This window comes from Stegodyphus dumicola, chromosome 6, assembly GCF_044657685.1.
Source record: "Stegodyphus dumicola isolate Sdum_Otavi_A_Nest chromosome 6, ASM4465768v1".
In the NCBI taxonomy this organism is placed as follows: Eukaryota; Metazoa; Arthropoda; class Arachnida; order Araneae; family Eresidae; genus Stegodyphus; species Stegodyphus dumicola.
In genome coordinates this window covers 149,967,847-149,988,533 of record NC_140773.1, presented here as the reverse complement: position 1 = coordinate 149,988,533, position 20,687 = coordinate 149,967,847, and the positions used below count along the sequence as shown (strand labels likewise).

General features: G+C 32.4%; 1 protein-coding gene and 1 long non-coding RNA gene across 7 annotated transcripts in view; one reads left to right on the top strand and one right to left on the bottom strand.

Moving 5' to 3' along the window:
* Window positions 1-20,687, bottom strand: part of LOC146996866 (uncharacterized) — a 191,048-nt gene that overhangs the window by 2,340 nt on the left and 168,021 nt on the right. The gene's annotated exons all lie outside the window — the stretch shown is intronic.
* Window positions 1-20,687, top strand: part of LOC118193571 (putative sodium-coupled neutral amino acid transporter 12) — a 78,591-nt gene that overhangs the window by 28,161 nt on the left and 29,743 nt on the right. For all 5 annotated transcript variants that reach the window (XM_085819009.1, XM_085819008.1, XM_085819007.1 and 2 more), the window contains exons 7-8: window positions 8,433-8,463; window positions 8,676-8,775. In XM_085819009.1, the coding sequence (XP_085675135.1) occupies window positions 8,433-8,463; window positions 8,676-8,775 (131 nt within the window). The remainder of the gene's footprint in view (window positions 1-8,432; window positions 8,464-8,675; window positions 8,776-20,687) is intronic.

Below are 20,687 nucleotides of genomic sequence, written 5' to 3'. Positions count from 1 at the left end.
TTTTGCTCATTTGACATTTCTTATCATTTCTAATGATTGCCATTCTAAGTGTGAATTGCGATTTCTCATGAATATAGAATTAAAATTACATGGCTGTTAACCAATCTGTTGGCAGATTTGCGTTTCAAATCATAAAAAAAAATTAGCTACCCTAGAATGAAAGTATCGGTGTCTGATTGGCTATTCACCCAATCTTTCGAAACAGGTGTTATCCATAAATTTAGGCAGATTTTGATGAAAGCGTGAAGCCGCAAGTTCTTTAAGAGGCGAAAGTGGTGATGAAGGTGCTCGAGAAAAAAAAGGGGGGATTCTGAAAATATTTACCAAAATTAGAACAATCCCAACCTGGAAGGACACAACCCTTCCGACGCCAGTAGGAACGAGATGCCTGGAAAGTGCATTTTCAATCAACTGTGGCTTCATCAAGCTGACTACAAAGACTGGATATTGATCGATGACAATCCTTATAAAGCTAAATGTGGTCTTTGTCTGAAACAAATTGGAATTTCTAGAATGGGAGTGTCAGCGCTGAAAATTCACAAGAAAGGTAAGTTTTGTTTTATCATTTCAATTTGTTTTTACACGGTTTTGCTTAGCTTAATTTCCGTGTTTGTTTCAATGAAGCCATAAATTAATTTTTTATCACCTTCTACGGAGTTTATTCTCTTTTGCACATATATGTATGGGATATCGGGATTATGAGTTTATTTCTGCAGAGGGTCTGTTATTGATTTTGCGGGAAATATGTTGGCTTCATTTCAATTTTAGGTCGCCAAGGACAAATTCGGTAACGCTAGCCGAGAAAAAGTGAAGTTCGTAAATACGTTTTGAAGCTTCAATAGACAATTAAATATTTGGTTTAATCCTATGCACAAGGTATCCATCCGGTGCACAAGGGTTTTGGCGACTTTATGATGAGCCATAATGGGACATATACGAAAATTTAGCGATTTCAAAAAAAAAAAAAAAAAAGGCAGGCTGTTGAGAGTAATGTATTATTTTTGCTAATGGCGATACAATTATTAGTTGAAAACAACTAATTAACAGATTTTTAATATTTTTAAAGCTGAAAACAACTAATTGAAACTAATTTTCCTTGCATTAACTAGACGCAAAATTAACTTTCATGAATTACTAAAGTTATTGGGTAGAAGTTTAACTGAAAATATACATTCCGTATAATATATATATATATATATATATATATATATATATATATATATATACAGTACAAATTCCGAGGTCTGAACTTCGGCAATCCCAGATTTGAGATTTTTCCGGATATTAGATCATTTTAAATCTACTAAGATGGCTCGTAGAAATTATAAAATTGAAAATATGAAATCGTGATTTATGAAATAATGAAGCATTTATGATTTAAAGAGTATCAAAATTTACAAAAGAAAAGAGCTTAATATTTATATGTGTACTTTATTAAACATTTCTTTCAATGTAACTTGTTTGATTTGTTTTCTCTGCTAATACTTTAGACTAATACTATAGACATATAATTTCTTGTTCAGTTATTAAGTTCCATTGTTCAAGTCCTGTAATTGCTGTGTCGAGAATTCCGAATAACTTGTCAATCAAATTTTTTTTTCTTTCAGCAACCTCTCTGTTACTTTCTTCACTATCGTTAGCTGTATTTTCTGGATTTAGAACCATAGTACAGATTTTGCCATCTGTTAATTGATTGATGATTGGAGCATTGTCATCGCAATGAAAAACTTCTGTTTAACTTCCCTAGATTTTAACGCCTGGTGCGGGCATGCGAGCTCTGGCGCTGGTTCTGGCTTTATGTGAATAACATATCAGTTATTTTTAATTCAAATAGCACTAAATATAATCGTTTGTCCTATGAGTATCATTAACAAAATCTATTTTTAGCATACAGAAGGGAATTTCTGTTAAATCTCCCCTTATCAACATTTTAGCGCATTAAACTTAAATCTGTAATCGGATAATACTCTGTTATTTGGCGTCGCTGCATGAGTCATCACTCAAGTTGTCATCCGTTGATAAACATGCGGTGATGAAAGCAAAATACAATAAATAATGATTTGCGATTTTGGTATCAAGGATATAAATTATTAGTTGGTGTAAAATCAACAAATGTTTCGGTTTGAGATTATGCCAAGCAGATACGCAGCTATGGAGTCAAGTTACTTAGTAACTTATAATCACACAAATTTATGCTAAAATAGTTATTTCTTCAATAATGAGATATTTTATTTAGTGCCAAACTGAGATTTCCGGCATGTTTTTTTATGAGGAAAAAAAATCTAATGCGCATGAGTAAAGCATACCCTTCCCTCCAAAAAAGCCCTAAAAAATTGGTTGGTGGTGGCTTTGAGGTCTGGATTTTAGATCATTCCAGATATTGGATGTGCGGATCTCGAACTTTGTACTGTATACATATATACAGTAAAAAATGTATATTTTCAGTATACATTTCTTATTATACATATAGATTTCTTATTATATGTATATATATACATTATATATATATATATATATATGCGATACTTAATTTTACTAATGCCTTGCATGTAATGTCTCTTTTAGGTGCAAAACATCTTTTCCTTCTCAACTGCAGAGTTTCTTCTAACAGTATCGTGAATTTTGTCAAGTTAGAAGAACCATCTACTTCAGGAAAAGATGTAACTGCTAATTCAACATCAATAAGTGTAGAAAATAATAAAATCAATTCTTTTCTTTTCAAATCTGAAGTTACAGATGCAGAAATATTGTGGGCTTTTAAGTGCATCAAAAGCCACTATTCTTTTAAGTCGTGCAATGATATTGGGCCGTTATTCACTAAAATGTTCCCGGATAGTTCCATTGCAAAACAGTTTTCATGTGATGAAAAGAAATGTGCTTATATCTGTCATTTTGGTCTTGGCCTTTATTTTAAAACTTTGTTACTAAAGCATTGTAAAAATGCTGAGTTTTTTACATTACTATTTGATGAGACTCTTAATATGACAAATCAAAAGAAGCAACTAATATTCATGTGAGGTACTGGCATCACGAAAATAAGGTCAGAACTCTGCATTTATAGGGCATGCAACAAGTGAAATTATTTTATCCAAGTTTTATGAATGTGTTGAAAAACTAGACTTGTCAAAACTCTTACAAATATCGATGGATGGACCTGTAGTAAACTGGAAATTATTTTATCCAAGTTTTATGAATGTGTTGAAAAACTAGACTTGTCAAAACTCTTACAAATATCGATGGATGGTCCTGTAGTAACCTGGAAATTTTAGGATTTATTGGAACAGAACTTGACAAAGGAATATAACATTCAATGCTTGACATTAGGGACATCTAGTTTACACATTCTTAACAATGCTTTCAAGCATGGGATGTCATCCACTGGCTGGGACATTCCATCATTCTTATCCTCCTTATATTGGATTTTTAAAGATTCTCCTGCAAGACATTAAGATTTTTTAAGTATATCTTGGCTTAAAAAAGCTTCCTGTGAAGTTCTGCTTTTACTGATGGTTGCAAAATGTCCCAGCAGTTGAAAGAGCCATTGAAATATGGGATGACATTAAAAAAGTTGAAATGGGGAAGTTTTAAAAAAATTCATCAAAATACTTCTCAAATATTTTGGAGGCAACTAAAGATAAAACATTTCTTATAAAATTAAATTTTTTCCCCTCTCCGTCAAAAATATTATTGCTTTTCCTTGAATATTATCAAAGCGATAAACCACTTATTCCCTTTTTTGCTGAAGATATCTTAAAACTTGTAAATGATAGCCTTCAACACTTTTTGAAACTAGAATATTAAAAAAATAACTAAAGCAGAAAATCTTTATAAATTTAATTTTAATGATCCAAATTGTTATAATGATAAAAGTAAATTTATTTGGGATTCATTGCTGAGCAGTTAATGAATGATAAATGCCACAAGAAGGACATTTCACAAGCTGAAAGTTTTGCATTGAAACAAGAAGGTCAACAATGTGTCTGAACACTTAATGTCTAAATGTCCAATAAATTATTCTCTTATTCGAAATGCATCTTGTATAGACCCACGATTGATGGCTAAAAGTACAGAAAAAGCCCAGAACAAAATGAAAATAGTTCTAACAGTATTAATGTGGAATAAACGTGTTTTACAAGATGTTTGTGATGAAATTCTGCTGCAGTTTGGAGAGTTTCTAGATGAAGTAGTTAAGACAAATTTACATGAATTTTCTACTTTTGATCCTCAAAATCTTTCTATTGACACATTTCTCACTTCTTATTTTCATGATTTTCACTATTCAAAAGTATGGAAAATAGTGAATACGATTCCTATCTTGTCACATGGACAGGCCTCTGTGGAAAGGGGCTTCTCTGTAAATAAAGCAATTGAAATTGAAAATTTAAGTGACTCATCATACATTTTTCAAGGCACAGTATTTGATTACATAAAATTTTCTGGAGGTATTCTTAATATCGAAATTAATAAAGAAATGAAATCAGCAGCAGCTTCTGCAAGGTCTAAATATATGCAGTATTTAGGAGAACAAAAATCTTTAACTAAATCTGAAAATTCAAAGAGGAAAAGAAATATTATTGAGGAAGAAATTGATTATATGAAGCAGAAGAAAAAATTTCTTCAAAGGGACATTAAAGATATTAATGAAGAAATAGATGCTTTAGCAGATGAAGCCGAGACCAGCAGGAACATTGATTTGTTTATCAAAGCAAATGAACTTAGAAGAATAATTAAAGAAAAGGAAATAGACATAAATAAATTAGATGTTAAAATAGCTGAAAAGATTTCAGATTTAAAAAAAGCATAAATGTTGTGTATCTTTTATTGTACAGTTTATTATTCTAGTATCTTTCAAAAAACCAAGGAAATAAATTGTATGTTTACAAATCTGTTATTTTAATCTGCAAAATATTCTTACATTGTGATTATAATAGTAGTTGAGTGTGTTTAAATAAATATCAAATAAGTTAAATAATAATCATGTAAATCTCTAAAATATCTGTTACTGTTATTAGTGTAAAATACACTTATACATGTTTTTCAAGAAATTATGTTCCTAATTTAATGTTATCTACTTCATAACTTGTAGGGAGTTAGTTTAATTTTCAAAATTGTTTTATGGTAAGTTGTAAATTGCATTTAATAATAGTGCATAATACACACTTCTGTTAGTTTCTTAAAGTGAAATTACAAGCATGAAGTCGGTTGTATGGATAATTGCTTTATTCTATTTGTTTTTTTGTTTGCTGATAGGTCCTTAATTTTTTCTTTGATGGTCCTTAAAGGTCCTTCATTTTCATGTAAGGAAATGTGTACGAACCCTGTACAAACAATTCAGGGGCCCACCAGCGGCCGAGCGGTAAAGTCGCTAAACACTGGTAGTTCGGTCCGAGGTTCGAATCCCGCAAATGGGCTGGCTGCATGGGCGTTTTCATGGTTTTTCCTCATGTGTAACGTGTATACGAGCCAGTTTCCCTTAGAAATGCCTTCACGAAGGCATCCCTTCCCTTAGGCAGATAGCCCTCGTGTGCTTTGCCATAATTAAATACACCAACTACAAACAATTCGGTTCATGAACAAATTATTTGAACAAAAAATGCCTTGGATGATGAATGATGTCTGAAGTTATGAATACTTAAATTGGTAGCATATGATTTTTAAAGGTGTTTTGAGGTGACCTTTGCCAAATACAGTACAAAGTCTGTAATCCGAACTTGTCAACTTGCAATAATGACCATTGCACCCTTAGTGATGCACCACGCTGAAACTTTTAAAACTATGTAAACAGTATGTATCCAATTGGTTACACTATGCAATAAGCTAAAGTTTGTGTTTTGATTTGATTTACGTGACTAAATATGAGTATGTTGCCAAGTGCCAACTACATGCAATTAAGGGTTAAATTCCTATTACAAGGTTATATAGTACAAAGTCCATAATTCGGACTCGTTGGGACTTTAGCGATTCCGGATTAGGTTTTTTTCCGGATTATAGATCATCAATTTAAATCTGGTAAGATGGCATGCAGAAATTATACAATTAAAAATATGAAACCGTAATTTATGAAATAAAGAGCAATTATGATCTAAAGGGTATCAAAATTTACAAAAAAAAGCTTAATATTTATTTGTTTACTTTATTAAACATTTCTTTCGATGCAAGTTGTTTAGGATGCTTCCACAAAAAATTCAAAAAATGATACATTACGCACATATGTAAAGCATACCAAAAAACGTTTGTGGCTTTGAGGTCCGGATTATACATCATTCCGGATAATGGACGTCCGAATTACGGTTTTTGTACTGTAATTAACATTTGAAGGCTTCTGGAAACATCATTTTAATATTTTCACTTGTTTAGTAAAGCCTGGCAGCAAGTGACTTCCAAGACCATGAATTTGACTTTTGAAAAGAAAATATGAACAAATTGGGTAATAGACAGAGATTTTTAAGCATTCAGAAAATTTAGGACATTTTATGTTATCTGTAATATTGTGTCTCTAGACAAAATCATGGCTATTAACAATGGAGACATGAAGAAATTATAGGAACACAAAAATGATCCTAGTAATAAAAAATTACTACAATTATAGAAGCAGTAACAAAAGGCAATTATGAAAAAATTGTCTTTTGATGAAGAGGAACTATAAAGAATTTTTCTCATTCTCTGATCCACAAAATTTGTGAAAATTGAAGTAAGATTCTAAGTTTTATATAACATTATCATCTTGATAAAGCAGTAGCAAGGTATGGCATAAGCATCTTCAGTAACAATGCCATGCCTTACTTTAAAAACATTTTAAAACATAGGCAACTTTATATCACAAAAATTTTTGGGCAAAGGTGCCTGTGTATCTGAAGCAGAGTCAAGTGGTGCTTGAAGACAAAGTAAATATAAAAGATGATGTGTCATAAAAGATAGTTATGCTTTGTTTTTGTGAAAGGGAATTTGTCATTGGAAGAATAATATTTCCCTTATCCTTTTCTATTTATACCATTCACTCTTCTTTGCACAAGTACAGCAAAATTAAATTTATTAACCTTTTCGCGATGGCACACCTTTGTTTAAGACGCCGGGACGGAAGAGAATCGAAGGCAGTCACCAAACAGGACGGAGATTTTGCATCGCTAAGCGTAATTTTATAACAAATATCAGAAAAACAAAAGTTTCGCTTCTAGCATCGTAATTTTTGGTATCATTTTAGATTATTACGTGAGCTCTTATATATGTTAAAATTAGCCCTTAAAACACTTTTTTCTTTATTTTACATGAAAATATACTTAAAAAATTGCTTATCTTCTAAAATAATTTTCGGAAGCGCTATTCAAATTATTCCAAAGTTTTAATTGATAAAATCCATCAATAAAGTTTAAATTAATAAAAAGAACACAATAAAGACTATTTACAGTAAGAAGTAACAAAATTTAAAATCAAAATGAGTGTGGTAAATCTCGAAGCACAGAGAAGTATCATTTTGTAACTCTTAGAAAAAGTATCACTTTTTAACTCTTTAGAAAATGAATCAGTATTCTCATTTGCGTTAGTAAATGGTTCACTAACCATACAAAGGTATTCTTCCTCTGATAAATAGCACCTTCCCGCCATAATAGACTGGAGGTGAGGCTTTCCTAAATAAAAAAAGAAGGAACGGAAATATATCTGAAGGCAATGCAAAACGTAAAAAACTCCGCACAGTAACCCTAAAAGACCATACATAGTAGAGGAAAAAATAGAATAAAAAAAGTAATTGGATATAAATCAGATACGAGAATGTTTTCATTAGCATGCAGCGATTTAAAGAGCCCACCTCTGTTTACGCTTTCCCTCCGCCCCCCTACCCTCGAACAGCTGATGACTAACATACCAAAGTCAAGCAGAATATATCAAATTCATGGTCAGGAACCTAAAACTGTGTTCATTTCAAAAGTAATGGACACAGGATGCCATCTAGTGGCCTTCAGAAAAACGTTCCACCTTAAAATGCGTATATGCATCACCCGTCCTCTGAATGCTTGCTATCTTTACTGATGCGTGGATTGGACGCCCTGCTGTAAGAGACGTTCTTAGGGAATGCGTATATGGGACGCACATCCTGAAAGGGTTAAACACTGTATAAATCAGATATATTTATTATATCTGATTTATATTGTGTTTGTTTTGTATTTATTGATTTCTGTTCATTTTTGGATATGAACTTATACATAAATAACTGTTCTTAAGTTTAAATATGCAATCATCTTTGGTCCAGGAATGAAATGATCCATTTTACATTAATTCTTATGGGAGAAAATTGTTTCACTTGCGAACATTTTGGTTGACGAATGGAACTTAATTCATGTACTGAAGCTTTACTGTATGCATTTGAGAAATTTTATAGTTTATGTCTACATGTATGAAAATTTAATTGTATTTATTTATTTATTTATTTACTTTAGGGCAAAATGGCTCTGTTATTTTTTAACCGCAGTAAGTAATAGGCTTTCTTTTTCTCCCTGTCTTCCTTTCTTTTTTTTCTTTTCTTTTCTTTTTTTTTTTTTAATGAATGCTATGGTATTTTATGTTTTGCCTGTTGTTGAATCCTGTGATTATAATATGTCTGTGAGAAATTTAAAATTCTTTCAAAATTTAGTAGCACAAGCATCCCAAATTTTCTTATTTTGATTTGTAATTTTTTTCAGCTGGTGTAAATATATTTTATGTGTGCATTGCTGTTTATTTATATGGTGACCTTGCAATATATGCTGCAGCTGTGTCTAAATCTCTTCGAGATGTATCATGGTAAGTTTTAACAATATTTCAAAACTGTCGCTTTTTGGAAATGTGTAATAATTTTCTTTCATTTTTCTTGATATTTGATGTTCCTTAAGCACTTCTTAGCAAACACATCTTTTAATAATACAACTTTGCATGATAAATTTTTGTTATATAATATGATGGCATACTTTCTTTAGTAAATGTAAACAAAAAGAAATTTTATCAAATCTGTCGTGAAACAGTATAAATCTTAAATAATTTATTCAATTTTCAGGCTGAAATAACTTTAATGTGAATCTTGACTTTTATAATATCAAAAGAGTTATTATTTTTTGTATTTGGAGAATAAGATTAAAGTATTACATGAATGATTACCATATGCTTATATGTTTTTGCAATTACATTAATTGTTGCATAAATGGAGGTTAACATTAGCTCCTGTATGAATGCTCATATTGCAAGGAACTGCATTTATATGTCCTATGTTGAAAACTCCATTACTGCCACCATTCATTGCAGGGAAATCTGAAGTACTTTAAAATGGAACTTCTCAGTATCTGGCAAACTCCACCCTGCAAGATGGCTACTAATTAACTTCTTTCTTCCATGATGTGGAGTATTTTGCAGTTTATTTGTACATGTCATTCACACTGCAATTCCAGCACTTTAGAGCCCGTTGTAATTGCCATTCATATTTCACCTTAAGGCAGTTACTTGCCTGGGTAAATGGTCTAGACGAGCAGTCATTTGAACAACTGCCTTCTGGATATGAGCAGCTGTGACTGGGTGTCAGTTTCTGCAGATTGTTTACTGGACTGCCTCGAATTTCATGGTGTACACGAAAATACTTTTTAGATCCTTGACATTTATCATTTGAAGGGCTTTCTGTATCTCATGATCCCAGATGCTATTGATAAAGTATTGCAGAGACAGGATTTTCCTTGTTTCTGTTGTAAAGTTAAAAACGCAAAATGAGACAGCCTTTCAACATCTGCGGCAGGCTGCTGGAGTTCTTGCTGGGGGACTTTGTTGGCAAGATTTTAACTGAAGATTGCCATTGTCTTTTACACACTTCTCACTAAAGCACAGCTCCAGTGTGATGGATGGAGCTTTGAAGTTTAGCCTTTGGTTTTTGGGCAGAGTTTGAAAGATATGTCTGGATTTGCTCTCGAGAAAAGTAGTGAGACGGGAGACCTTAGTTTGAGAACCCCATCCATTTGCATCTACCACTATAGAGAACCGAATCTTCTACATTTTCGAGGAGGTCTTTCCATCGTATGTGGAGAGTGATATGGAGAGAGTTAAGAAAACATAGCTAAGAATTTAAAGGTGTCAGTATTATTTCCATATGCCACTATGGGTTTCTTCAAGCTGTCAGTTTCCTAGATGACAGCAGTATCTCTGTCATCAATTTGTTGTTCGACAGCAGGAACACTTCAACTTTATTTTCAACTGCTTCTATTCTGCCTTCCATAGCTTTGAATATGTGTTCTATTATGGCAGTAATTTCTCATTTTATTTCTTCTTGACTTGATTTAATCTTCTTTCGTTCTTGCTTCTTGACTTGCTTTATTCTGCCGTCTGTTCTTCTTCAACCTACTGGATGATCCTTTATGGCCCACCTGCACTTTTTTTGATGGATTTGGCCCACTTTCATCTATGCTTTAACAGACTTTCCTTGGAGTGCAGCAAAAGCTGTCATCAACTATTTTAGTCGCTCCTCTGCCGGTCTTGTCACCTGACTTCTGACACCAAAAATTGTTTTGTACATACAGGTTTGTAATGGATTGAATGCTTGCAGAACTGATGAAATTTATTTTCCAAAAGAAAAACTTAGTTCTAGAACTTTTCATGCTTGTACTTTTACAGCTTTTATCAGTGTGATAGAGCACAATCAGTAGTTTCCACTTCAAAATACATCATTTTTCAGAAAAGTTCCAGGGCAAAGGTCATAAAAAATAGAAAAATGCATTTACCAAGTAATGATCCTAGCTGCTATCAAAGTAATCCCCTTGGCTCTCTATACACAACTGCCAACATTTGTGGAGGTCTTGGAAGCAAGCAGTGAAATCTTCCTACTGTGATGCTTGCAAGCTCATTTGTCACAACCCATTGGATGTTTGTAATAATCTTGATGAAGCTTTTTTTTCCTGCCACTCGAAACAACGACTTCTTGAAAGTTCCTCGGCAGTATATGCTTACTGTATCATGTTCCATATTTGACTAGGGATTTTCTCGAGCTTAATGCAGAACTTAATGTTCACTCTTTGCTCACAATCCATTGTGTCACCTTAATGAATGCGTCAACAATCCAAACAGTTTTGCTAAGCACAGACCTACCACTTAGTAAGTTTGTGTGGAAACATGGCCAAGGTCATGCCAAGTAAGAATACATACCAGGTAACATAAAAGCAACATTTGTTCCTTTTTTAGTACTGCAAACTCAGAAATAGAAACAATGTCCTGGAACTTTTCTGACAAAGGATATATTAAGAACATGAACACAAATGAATGCAAAGCACATCAAAAAGCGAAAGGCTTGCACAGTGATCTCTCAGTATTCTTAACTTAATTCTGTTAACTGTCAATACTTTGAGCTAATCTGAACTCATGCTCTGTCTGGTATTATATATAGTTTTCCCTGTCTGCCAGAGAAATTTCCAGTAGCTTTGGTTTCTGGAAATTGCTGAAAGGCATACACAGTTACAGTTATATAGGGCTGGTTGTGGTTACGGTTACACAGGGATCAGACCAAGATGTCCTCAAATGGTTGCCAAGTTTGGTGACTTTTGGCAATTTCTCTCCAAATTTGGTGACAAAAATTAGTTGCCAAAACCATCACCAGCTTCCCATTAACCATTTACCTCAATGTTAAATTGATTTAACCCTGTACCCCTATTGTTCCAGTGATGCTTGGCATTCTGAAGCTTTTCAGACTACATTGTACAAAAGGTACTGTATTTTACATACAATTTCACCAAAATTATTTACATGTATACAAAATTTATAACACTGTTAATATTCAATGCAATAAGGAAACATGTAAATGCTTATTTAGTGCACAAAAAACAGTGAACTGTACTTCCACTTATTTAAAGTGATAATTAGTGCCACATCCTATTAAACTTCACTCATCACAAATATAAGGATAATGGGAATGGGCACAATGCTAACAATTCTTAAGAAAGTTCTGCAACGTTAATACAGGGTTCGTATGGTCCTTAACAGTCTTTAAAAGTCCTTAAGTTTTTTGGAATAAATTTTTGGTTCTTAAAAGTCCTTAATTTCAGCCAAAATCGGCCAAAGGTTTTTAATTTCAACCATCTGAAATTTTTGTTTTGTTTTGACAACTGCTATTTTGAGTGGGAATTATCATTTTGGAGGAATATTTTTAACGATTCACTGACAAATATAATTATCTTTTGAAGAAGTTATAATTTGTTCCCTTTTCTATTATAAGGGGTGGGTTACTGGAGTTCCTGAGCAAGGATTGAAACATGAGCATTTCAAAATTATTTCATTTTTTCCAATGAAGAGCTCTTAAACAACTTTCTGCTTTTGGGGATGTGAATTCTTTTATTAAACGACTCTAAATTTGGCAACTTAACATTGTGCCAATTTTAAGATCAGTTTCTGTAGAAAATTTTTAATTCGGAGATCTGGGAATTTTTCTAAGATTTTTTTTAAACATTATAATTGATAAATTTAACTAAAATAATGGTAATATATTGAAATTATATTTATGGAATAACATTAAAATAAAACATTTTTATTTTTTTTGCTGTCATAAAGTGACATTACTTTCCATTTTGGTGACTTATACAGTATTTTGAATCTGAAAAATAATGAGGTAATAAATGCTATAAAGCATAGTTTACAAAACAATTCATAGCAAAAGCAAAATAGCTAATTAAAAAAGTAAGTAATTAATTAAAAATTTCTTCCTTTCAATTTTTTCATGGTAAGAATTTTTTCCATGTACATTCTCAGAATATTCAGAATTGTCAGGATATGCATCAATTTCCTCTATAAAATTAATTTTACACTTTTTCCCACTGATTTGTTTTTTCAAAATATTTCTCGCCTTTTTTTTTGTGTGTTCCAGAATTGGTATGACTAATATTTCTTTAGGGTTTTAAACATTGCAACTTGGAAAGTTTAGAAGGATTTGATGGCAAGATTTATAGACCTACAATTCTAGAAAGCTCCAGAAAAATGTGACAAAATTAAAAATGTCTTCATTTTATTAACACATAATGGATGTATTTTGCAGAAAGTTTTTTTTTTATTATTTATTACGTGCTCCGCCCTTAGGCACTACACGGAAAGGGGGGATGCCCAGTGGAGGTCTTTTTAAGGGAAACTGGCTCGTATCCACGTTACACATGGAGAAAACCACGAAAACGCCCATGCAGCCAGCCCGTTCACCGGGACTCGAACCCTGGAACGAACTACCACTGTTCAGCGGCTTTTACCACTCGGCTGCTGGTGGGCTCTTTGCAGAAAGTTTGTGATGAATTTCTTAGATTTTGAGAGGAATTTTGGGAAAGACAATGAAAACATAATGTTTGAATGTTGATAACAGAAGTCTTTTTCTTAACATGTTTATCTTCCTCTATTTTCTCAACTTTTCATTAGACATAAGTATAGAAAATATCAAAAATATTTCTAATTATTTTGCATGGGCAGGCATTTATAAAAAGAATTTTTCTATTAATAAAGAAATTGAAAGCTGATAATGTAAAAGACTCACTTTATATGTCTCAATGGATCATACCCAGGGTTGTTGCTAGATCATACCCAGGGTTGTTCTCTGTGGATCCTAAATTCTTCCGCCTAGTGCCTTCCTGAATTATACTATCTAGGGCTCTCCTTAATTCTGCTCCCAGTGACTGACCTAAATTCTAAATGTTTTGCCATTTCTAGATTTTCTTGCTCAGTGTGTCACTGAATTCCAAAAATTCTGCTCATCAGCTTTGAAACCAGCCCTTATTATGTATCATTTCATATTGTTCATTAATTAAAGATTTCTGTGTTTTTTAGAAACACAGAAATCTTTAATTAATTCCAAAAATTCTAAAGTAAAGAGGAAACGTATTTTGGGGGGGGGGAACTGAATACATAAAGAAAAAACAAATTATTCTTCAAAGATATGTACAGTTATTATTATGCAAATTAACTAGTTGTTTATAATTTTAGCCTATACTAAAACTTCCCCTTTCTGGTTCCTTACCATAATGCAAATCAGCTAATTTTTAAATTGAGGTTTTTGTATTGTAAGACAGAGTGTTTTTCCCTTCCACTTGGATGTTACCCTAGTTCGTTCCAGCTCTGATAACTTGTAATTATTCATATTTGCATTATTGCTGCTAACATTTGAATTTGTTACAATAGTAGAGTTACTGAGACAGCTTAGATTAAACTTAAATTGTGTAGTCCTTGACTACTAATCCACGTTTTTAATTTAAATTTGACTGTTCCTGTTTGATAGCATCACCACAAGCTGTAGCTGATTTTTGTGAGCATAGGAACCTCCCTGTATGTTCTAAGTTATTTTTAAATAAGAGGTTTATTTAAACCTTTATGTGACTTATTTTTAGATATAGCGATAATTTGCTTCATGCCTGTCAGAGGTTTTGGACTATTTAACTTTTACCAGATCAAGTAAAACCTCATTAGGTACACTGTTAAGAGATTGGCAAGTTAGGAGATAAAGCACGCAGAAATAGTTGGAACATTGGTTTGTGTATTGAAAAATATTTCTAATTATTAGAAAAGATGTTTAAAGAGAAGAAAACTGATATAAATTAAGCCAAAATGTCTGTTAAGGCTTCAAATTAAAATATTTGTTGTGTGTTGTTGCTACAAAATATTTTTGTCCACAACAAATGTTTTGTATCTTTTAATGTGTAATTATCCTAATACTGTTTAAGATGGTCACTTAAATCTATAATGACTAAGGGTATTTAACTACCTAATTTAATTATTTGTAAGTAACTGTTCACTTTTAAAAGTTATCTCGGCATATTAAAGCAAGTTATTGCCTTTCATTAATTCTTACTGTGGTCACAAGATACAGCACAAAAATGTAAAAATTAATGTAAAACTTATTCTTTGCATCTAGTGAGACTTAAAATAATACAAAACAACTCATCACCTCTGGTCCATTAGTGGCTTATTGTAACCTTAAAATATATTACTTGAAGTTATGACACTAACTGCGTCAGATAGACAAAGCACAACTAACTTTCAAAACTTGTCAACCATCAGGCTTTCAGGTTTGCTCTTATCAACAGGTCTTTCTCTAGGCAAGCAGCAGCCAGTCTTCTGTTATGAATCATGCTGATTATGATTTTAATTCTCGTTTTAAAACTATGCCATTTGATATAAAATCTACCTGCTACTTATTAAACCTGTAGGCTAAGTACACTGCTAAAAAAAAAAAAAAAAAAAAAAAAAAAAGAAATGGGACAGTTCTATCTCTCTCGTTCTACTGGGTCGATTGACAAATTCAAATAGCACTATTCTAACATAGGTATTTGACACAAAATCGGACTTTTTCTCAAATAACATACCAATTTTTTTTTACATATTTCGATTCTACGCCTCAAATTATGCCAGAATGCCAAGTTTTGTAAAAATCGTACGAGTAGTTTTTAAAATATTAGCTCTCAAAATTTTAGCTCCTCAATGTTAATTGAATTTAGCAAATATTTATTAACATCTCCTTTTATATTAAACCTTTTTGATTTTTCCTTTCACATTTCAAAATTTAGGTTCATTCCAAATAAAATTTACCCATTTTTTTGTGTCTTATTTTTTAAATTTCTATTTTTAAATAATTTTTATAAATTTTTCGAAAAAAATTTTGAATTATAACCTATAAAATTTTTACCATCATCTTAAAGTAGGTGTATTTCTAAGCATACCTGCAAAAAATTAGACTTTTTATTCAAAATTTTCTGAGATATACACGAATTTACATATTTTCACATTTTGAAATTTGGCATCTTTTTTTTTGAGCTATAATAACGCCAAATTTGGTTTATGGATTTTTGTTACAGTGAATTGCCACAGCTATTTTTAACCTTAAATTTCAAATAAAATTAATTATATGAAATTTTTTCCCTCAATGATACGTAATAAATATCTATTAATACTATGTGAAAATTATTATTTTTTAAATCATAGATGATATTCTTCAAATTTTTAACTTTTAAAAAAAATTCTTGCTTTCTTCCTTTTTAAAAAAGATATTTGTAAGAGTAAATTTTTATTTTTGGTATTTTATTGTCTGCTACTTTACTTTAACTTCGTTTAAATCGAATTGTCTAAAACTGAGAACTTTCGTTTGATGTTTATTTTAATTTTATGAAAATATTTTATGTCATTAACTGCATAATTTATTTCTAAACAAGCTGTTGCTTATGAAGTGGCTGAAAGAGTGGCTGATACTATCATCCATATTTTTAAAGCACAGTATATTTTTATAGAAACATAAGATTTAGAATAATCATTCTTATAAAAGTCAAATTATGATATAAGCATACAACCCTCTAGAGACCGAATTAATGGAAGTTCAATGGTTAAGTAGAAATGATCTGCACCTACTTAATGGCTCGATAAGTCATCCGATTCTGTGGACAAGTAAGAATAATTATATAAACGACACCCAACATTCTGGATTCAATTACCAACAAGGGTACGATGTTTATTAAATGAATTTAAGAAGTTTTTAAACATAAAAAATCAACTAATTTTTTTATCCTAAAATGTATTTTTCTGCGTAGTGTATTTTCATTATATTCTTAAATTTCTAATTTAGAATGTAGTTGTCAAGAACTGAATTCTAATCATCAGCAATATAATAAGTAATTATTATGGTTAGTAATAAATCCTTCTTATAAAGTAATTGCAAATATTTCAAAAAACTTTCTATCTGAATGCAAATATTTTTCTATGCAAATATTTCTAATTTTATATTAATCAAGATTGCACAAGATATTATTTATTCACACTTCAATTCTTACTGTCAGCTCTAGTAGACATTACAAATCAATTATATTTAATTAAGGAATGACCATCTAAGTTTAGAAACAGTGTACCATAACAGCAATTCAATTATTGACGCCGTATCTTTCATGTTACTCCCGATTGGCAAGCTACATGATTTTTAATGAGTATTCGGGTTTTGCTGGTAACTTCACTTGGATATTGCGCATAAACTAGGTTAGTTGGTTATTTGAACATAGAAAGAAAGAACATGGGAGTTATTTGGTTAAGATGCTTTCATAGAGGACCTTTGTAAAGAGAACCCAGAAAACTACGAAAACCAACCATGCAGCCTGAGTTAGACTTTGCAACAAACAATTATTATTTAACAATCTTCAAATGCTAGGCAAATGATAAAGCTCCAATTAAATCTCCAATTTAATATTTTATTTGTAAATATTTAAAATATTGTATTCTTAGACACAAAAAGCAGAATTTAAGTTTTTTTTTTAACTCGTTAGTAAACTACCAAGCCATAGTGCAAATGAATATTTAATTTCTTTTGCAATAATTGTATTCACTTAATATTCTTGGAATATGAGCTAAAGAAGGAATGTTCTCGAAAGATTAAAGAATTGTTTAAATCCAGTGATATTAGGTTTGTCTTACAAGCTCAGGTATCAAAATGATTTTGCAATTGCCCGAGTAGTTGACTTGTAAATGGCTGTGAATTAAGCAGATGACGTTTAATCTTACGTTATTCACTCAGAAAATGTATTCCAAATGTTTTGTATTGCGTGACAATGCATCTTTTCATTATTCAGTAACCAATCTGAGAACCACATGTGTTCCGAAAATAAGTATGTGTACTCAATTGCCCTGCATGTTCTTCAAATTCTTCTTGTGATTTTATTCTTTCCCAAAAACTAAAGTTGCTTCTCAAAGGAAAGTTTTTTGACATTGAAGAGACAAAAGGAATATGACATCTACTTTTAGAGGCATGTCAAAAACAGGTCTCTTTTCCATTACATGTTGTGCATTCAGACAAAAAGTTGCATCAGCGTAAATTATATTATCTATTTTTATTACACTCTAATTACTTTATTAACATACAGTGAATATATACTAAACCTTTTACTTCACCTTCAGTAATTCGAAATTTTTGACGGAATTGTTATCGGAACTAGGACTTAAAAGATAAGTCAAATTGAATATTTCGATAATCCAATAAATTCAAGGTTGAATTTTCAATATTTAATTTTTGGAGAGAGAAGAAATTTTTTTCAGTTTTAGTCCATTATCCTAAGTGTATTTGCTTCAATTCTTTATTTTTTCCATAAAAGCGAAAATCTTATGCATGGTATACATATAACGCATAGCTTCAAATTAAATTTAATAATATACAGGGTGGTTGTAATTAAAGTTCCACTTTGAAATGGTCATAAAAGGAAAACTGTTTGATCAAATGTTATCAAGCTTGGTAGTGTGAAGGAGGTCATGGGAATTTATTTTCCGCGAAAAAAAGAAAATTCGAAACCTCACCACCAGGTAAAATGGCGCTGTATGCAATATTGTTAAACGAAATATGGGTCGGAATCTAACTTAACCTTTTGTTACACGGGTTTAACATGTTGTATACCCTTAAGAAACTTTGAAGTAAGCAAATTATAATTTAAAGGCGTTAAAGTTGATAAACGCCATCCGTAACCACGAATTAGCGATTAGAAAATGTGAGATCGCAAATCACTCGCACAAGTGCCTACAATCTGGAAATCGTTTTCTTACGGATTGCTAATTTGTAATTTTTTAAGCCTGAATTCGGCCCTAAAACATGAAGATACTGATTCAAAACGCTTTTAATCGATTTGGGCCAAAGAAATCCCTCATGTTATCTACCTAGTTCCATTCCATAAAGGAGTAGTTGCCAAAATCCATTCTTGGCATCCAAAATGGTAAATATTGTACATCCTTGGAGTTTTGTCATAAGGGCTTCTACTGTAGGAATTGGATAGTTGAGGTCTTTGAATAGCCTCATTAAGTTGCCTTGGATTTAGACAAATTCTCAATTTCTTTGACGTATTTATCACAACCATGTTGCTCATCCATTCTGCAGGCTCATCAACTTTGGCTATGATGCCAGTTTCAACCATTCTGTTTAGCTCCTACTTTACTTTTTCATGCAAAGCAAGTGGCACTTTACATGGTGCTGCAACATGAGGTGTGATACTTTCTTTTATTTTTATTTTTACTATGCGATTTAGTTTCCAACACCAGTAAACACATCTGCAAATTCCCATATCACTTGCTCTGGTGTCTCTTCATTTTGTTTCTTCTCCTACCTGACTTAAAACACTCTTTCAATCAGACCCAAACCTTGGCAAGCCTGAAGACCTAAAATAGGAGATGATTCCAGAGTGGTTACCAGAAATTTGACAGTTTTTGTCAATTTTTTAGTTTTACATGTAAGGTAGCACCCACGTAGTATTGGTACTTGGTTGTCGCTATAATCCAGTACTGATTGTTTATTTTTCTTAATTATTGGTTTCTCACTCCTCTTTAACAATACACCCTTGGGTATAGTTAACTTGAGCTCCAGTGTCTAATTTTAAGTTCACTTCGTTCTTAATTTACAGTGATCTTTTGGTACCAGACTGATGCTTTATTTGAGTCCACCGCTTCAACAGTTTTTACTTCCCCTAAATAAACTCCGAGTCGCTATCTTCCATATGTTCAACGGCGTGCACTCTCTGTTTTGGTTTGGCGCGACACATTTTCACCCAGTTTTCCACCGCACTTTCGGCAGACCGTTCTGAATGCGGCGCACTTCTTTGGCTCATGTTGGCTCACGTCGCACTTCTTTGGCTCATGTTGGCTCACGTCACTTGCACTCTTTTACTTGGGTTATCTGTGCGGGATTAGTGCGATGTTTGTTTCTTCTGACAGCATCTGTGGAGATTTTGTTGATATTCTGCAGCGTCTTTTTCGCTCTATTTGTCTCTCGTATTAGCCGTTTTTGTAACGCTTCATCTGAGAGGCCTTGCACTATTTTATCTTGGAGCATTCCATTTTGTGCTTGCCCATAGTTGCAATCTACTATTGCACATCGTAGCCTTGAGTAAAAGTCCTCGAATTTCTCTCCTTTCTCTTGCTTGATTTCCAGAAACTCGAATGATGCATAAATCTCATTCTAATACTCTGCGAAATATTTGGCGAATTCTTGTAGCATTTGTTTCAAGGACACTTCACTACTGCCCGCTTCTGGCTTCAAATCAAACGATTGATATTTGCTTTTTTTTTTTTTTTTTTTTTTTTTAAATTTGTCACAGAAACATGTTGAAAAAGCGCAGTTTTTGTGCTTTCCGACTCTTGGTTATATCTTAATGCTTCGTTATAGTCCTCAGGCCCATCAGCGGCCGAGCAGTAAAGTTGCTGAACGCTGGTAGTTTGGTCCAAGGTTCAAATCCTGTGAACGGGCTGGCTGCATGGGCGTTATCGTGGTTTTCCCCATGTGTAACGTGTATACGAGCCAGTTTCTCTTAGAAAGTCCTTCACAAAGGCATCCCTCCCCTTAGGCAGATAGCCCTAGTGTGCTTTGCCATAATTAAATAAACCAAACCAAACCAATATAGTCCTCGAATTCTTCCTTCCAGTGTCTCCAAGCTTCAGAAGGGTTCGATCCAGTGGCAAACAGAGACAACTGGCAGGTTATGCGCCATTTTTTATTCTAAGTTTTTCAAATGCATGTAATTCTTAAAATATTAATTTATGCATTAAATTCGTAAGCATGGTTAACTCTGACACCATGTTATGTATGTTGACTCGTCAAACATAGATAAATCACTGTTTATTTATAAGATTAAATTACATTACTTATACATTAATGCTACATAGTCAGCGGAAAGTAACGAGAGTGTGATGCAACCGTGCACTTGCCTAGCTTACTT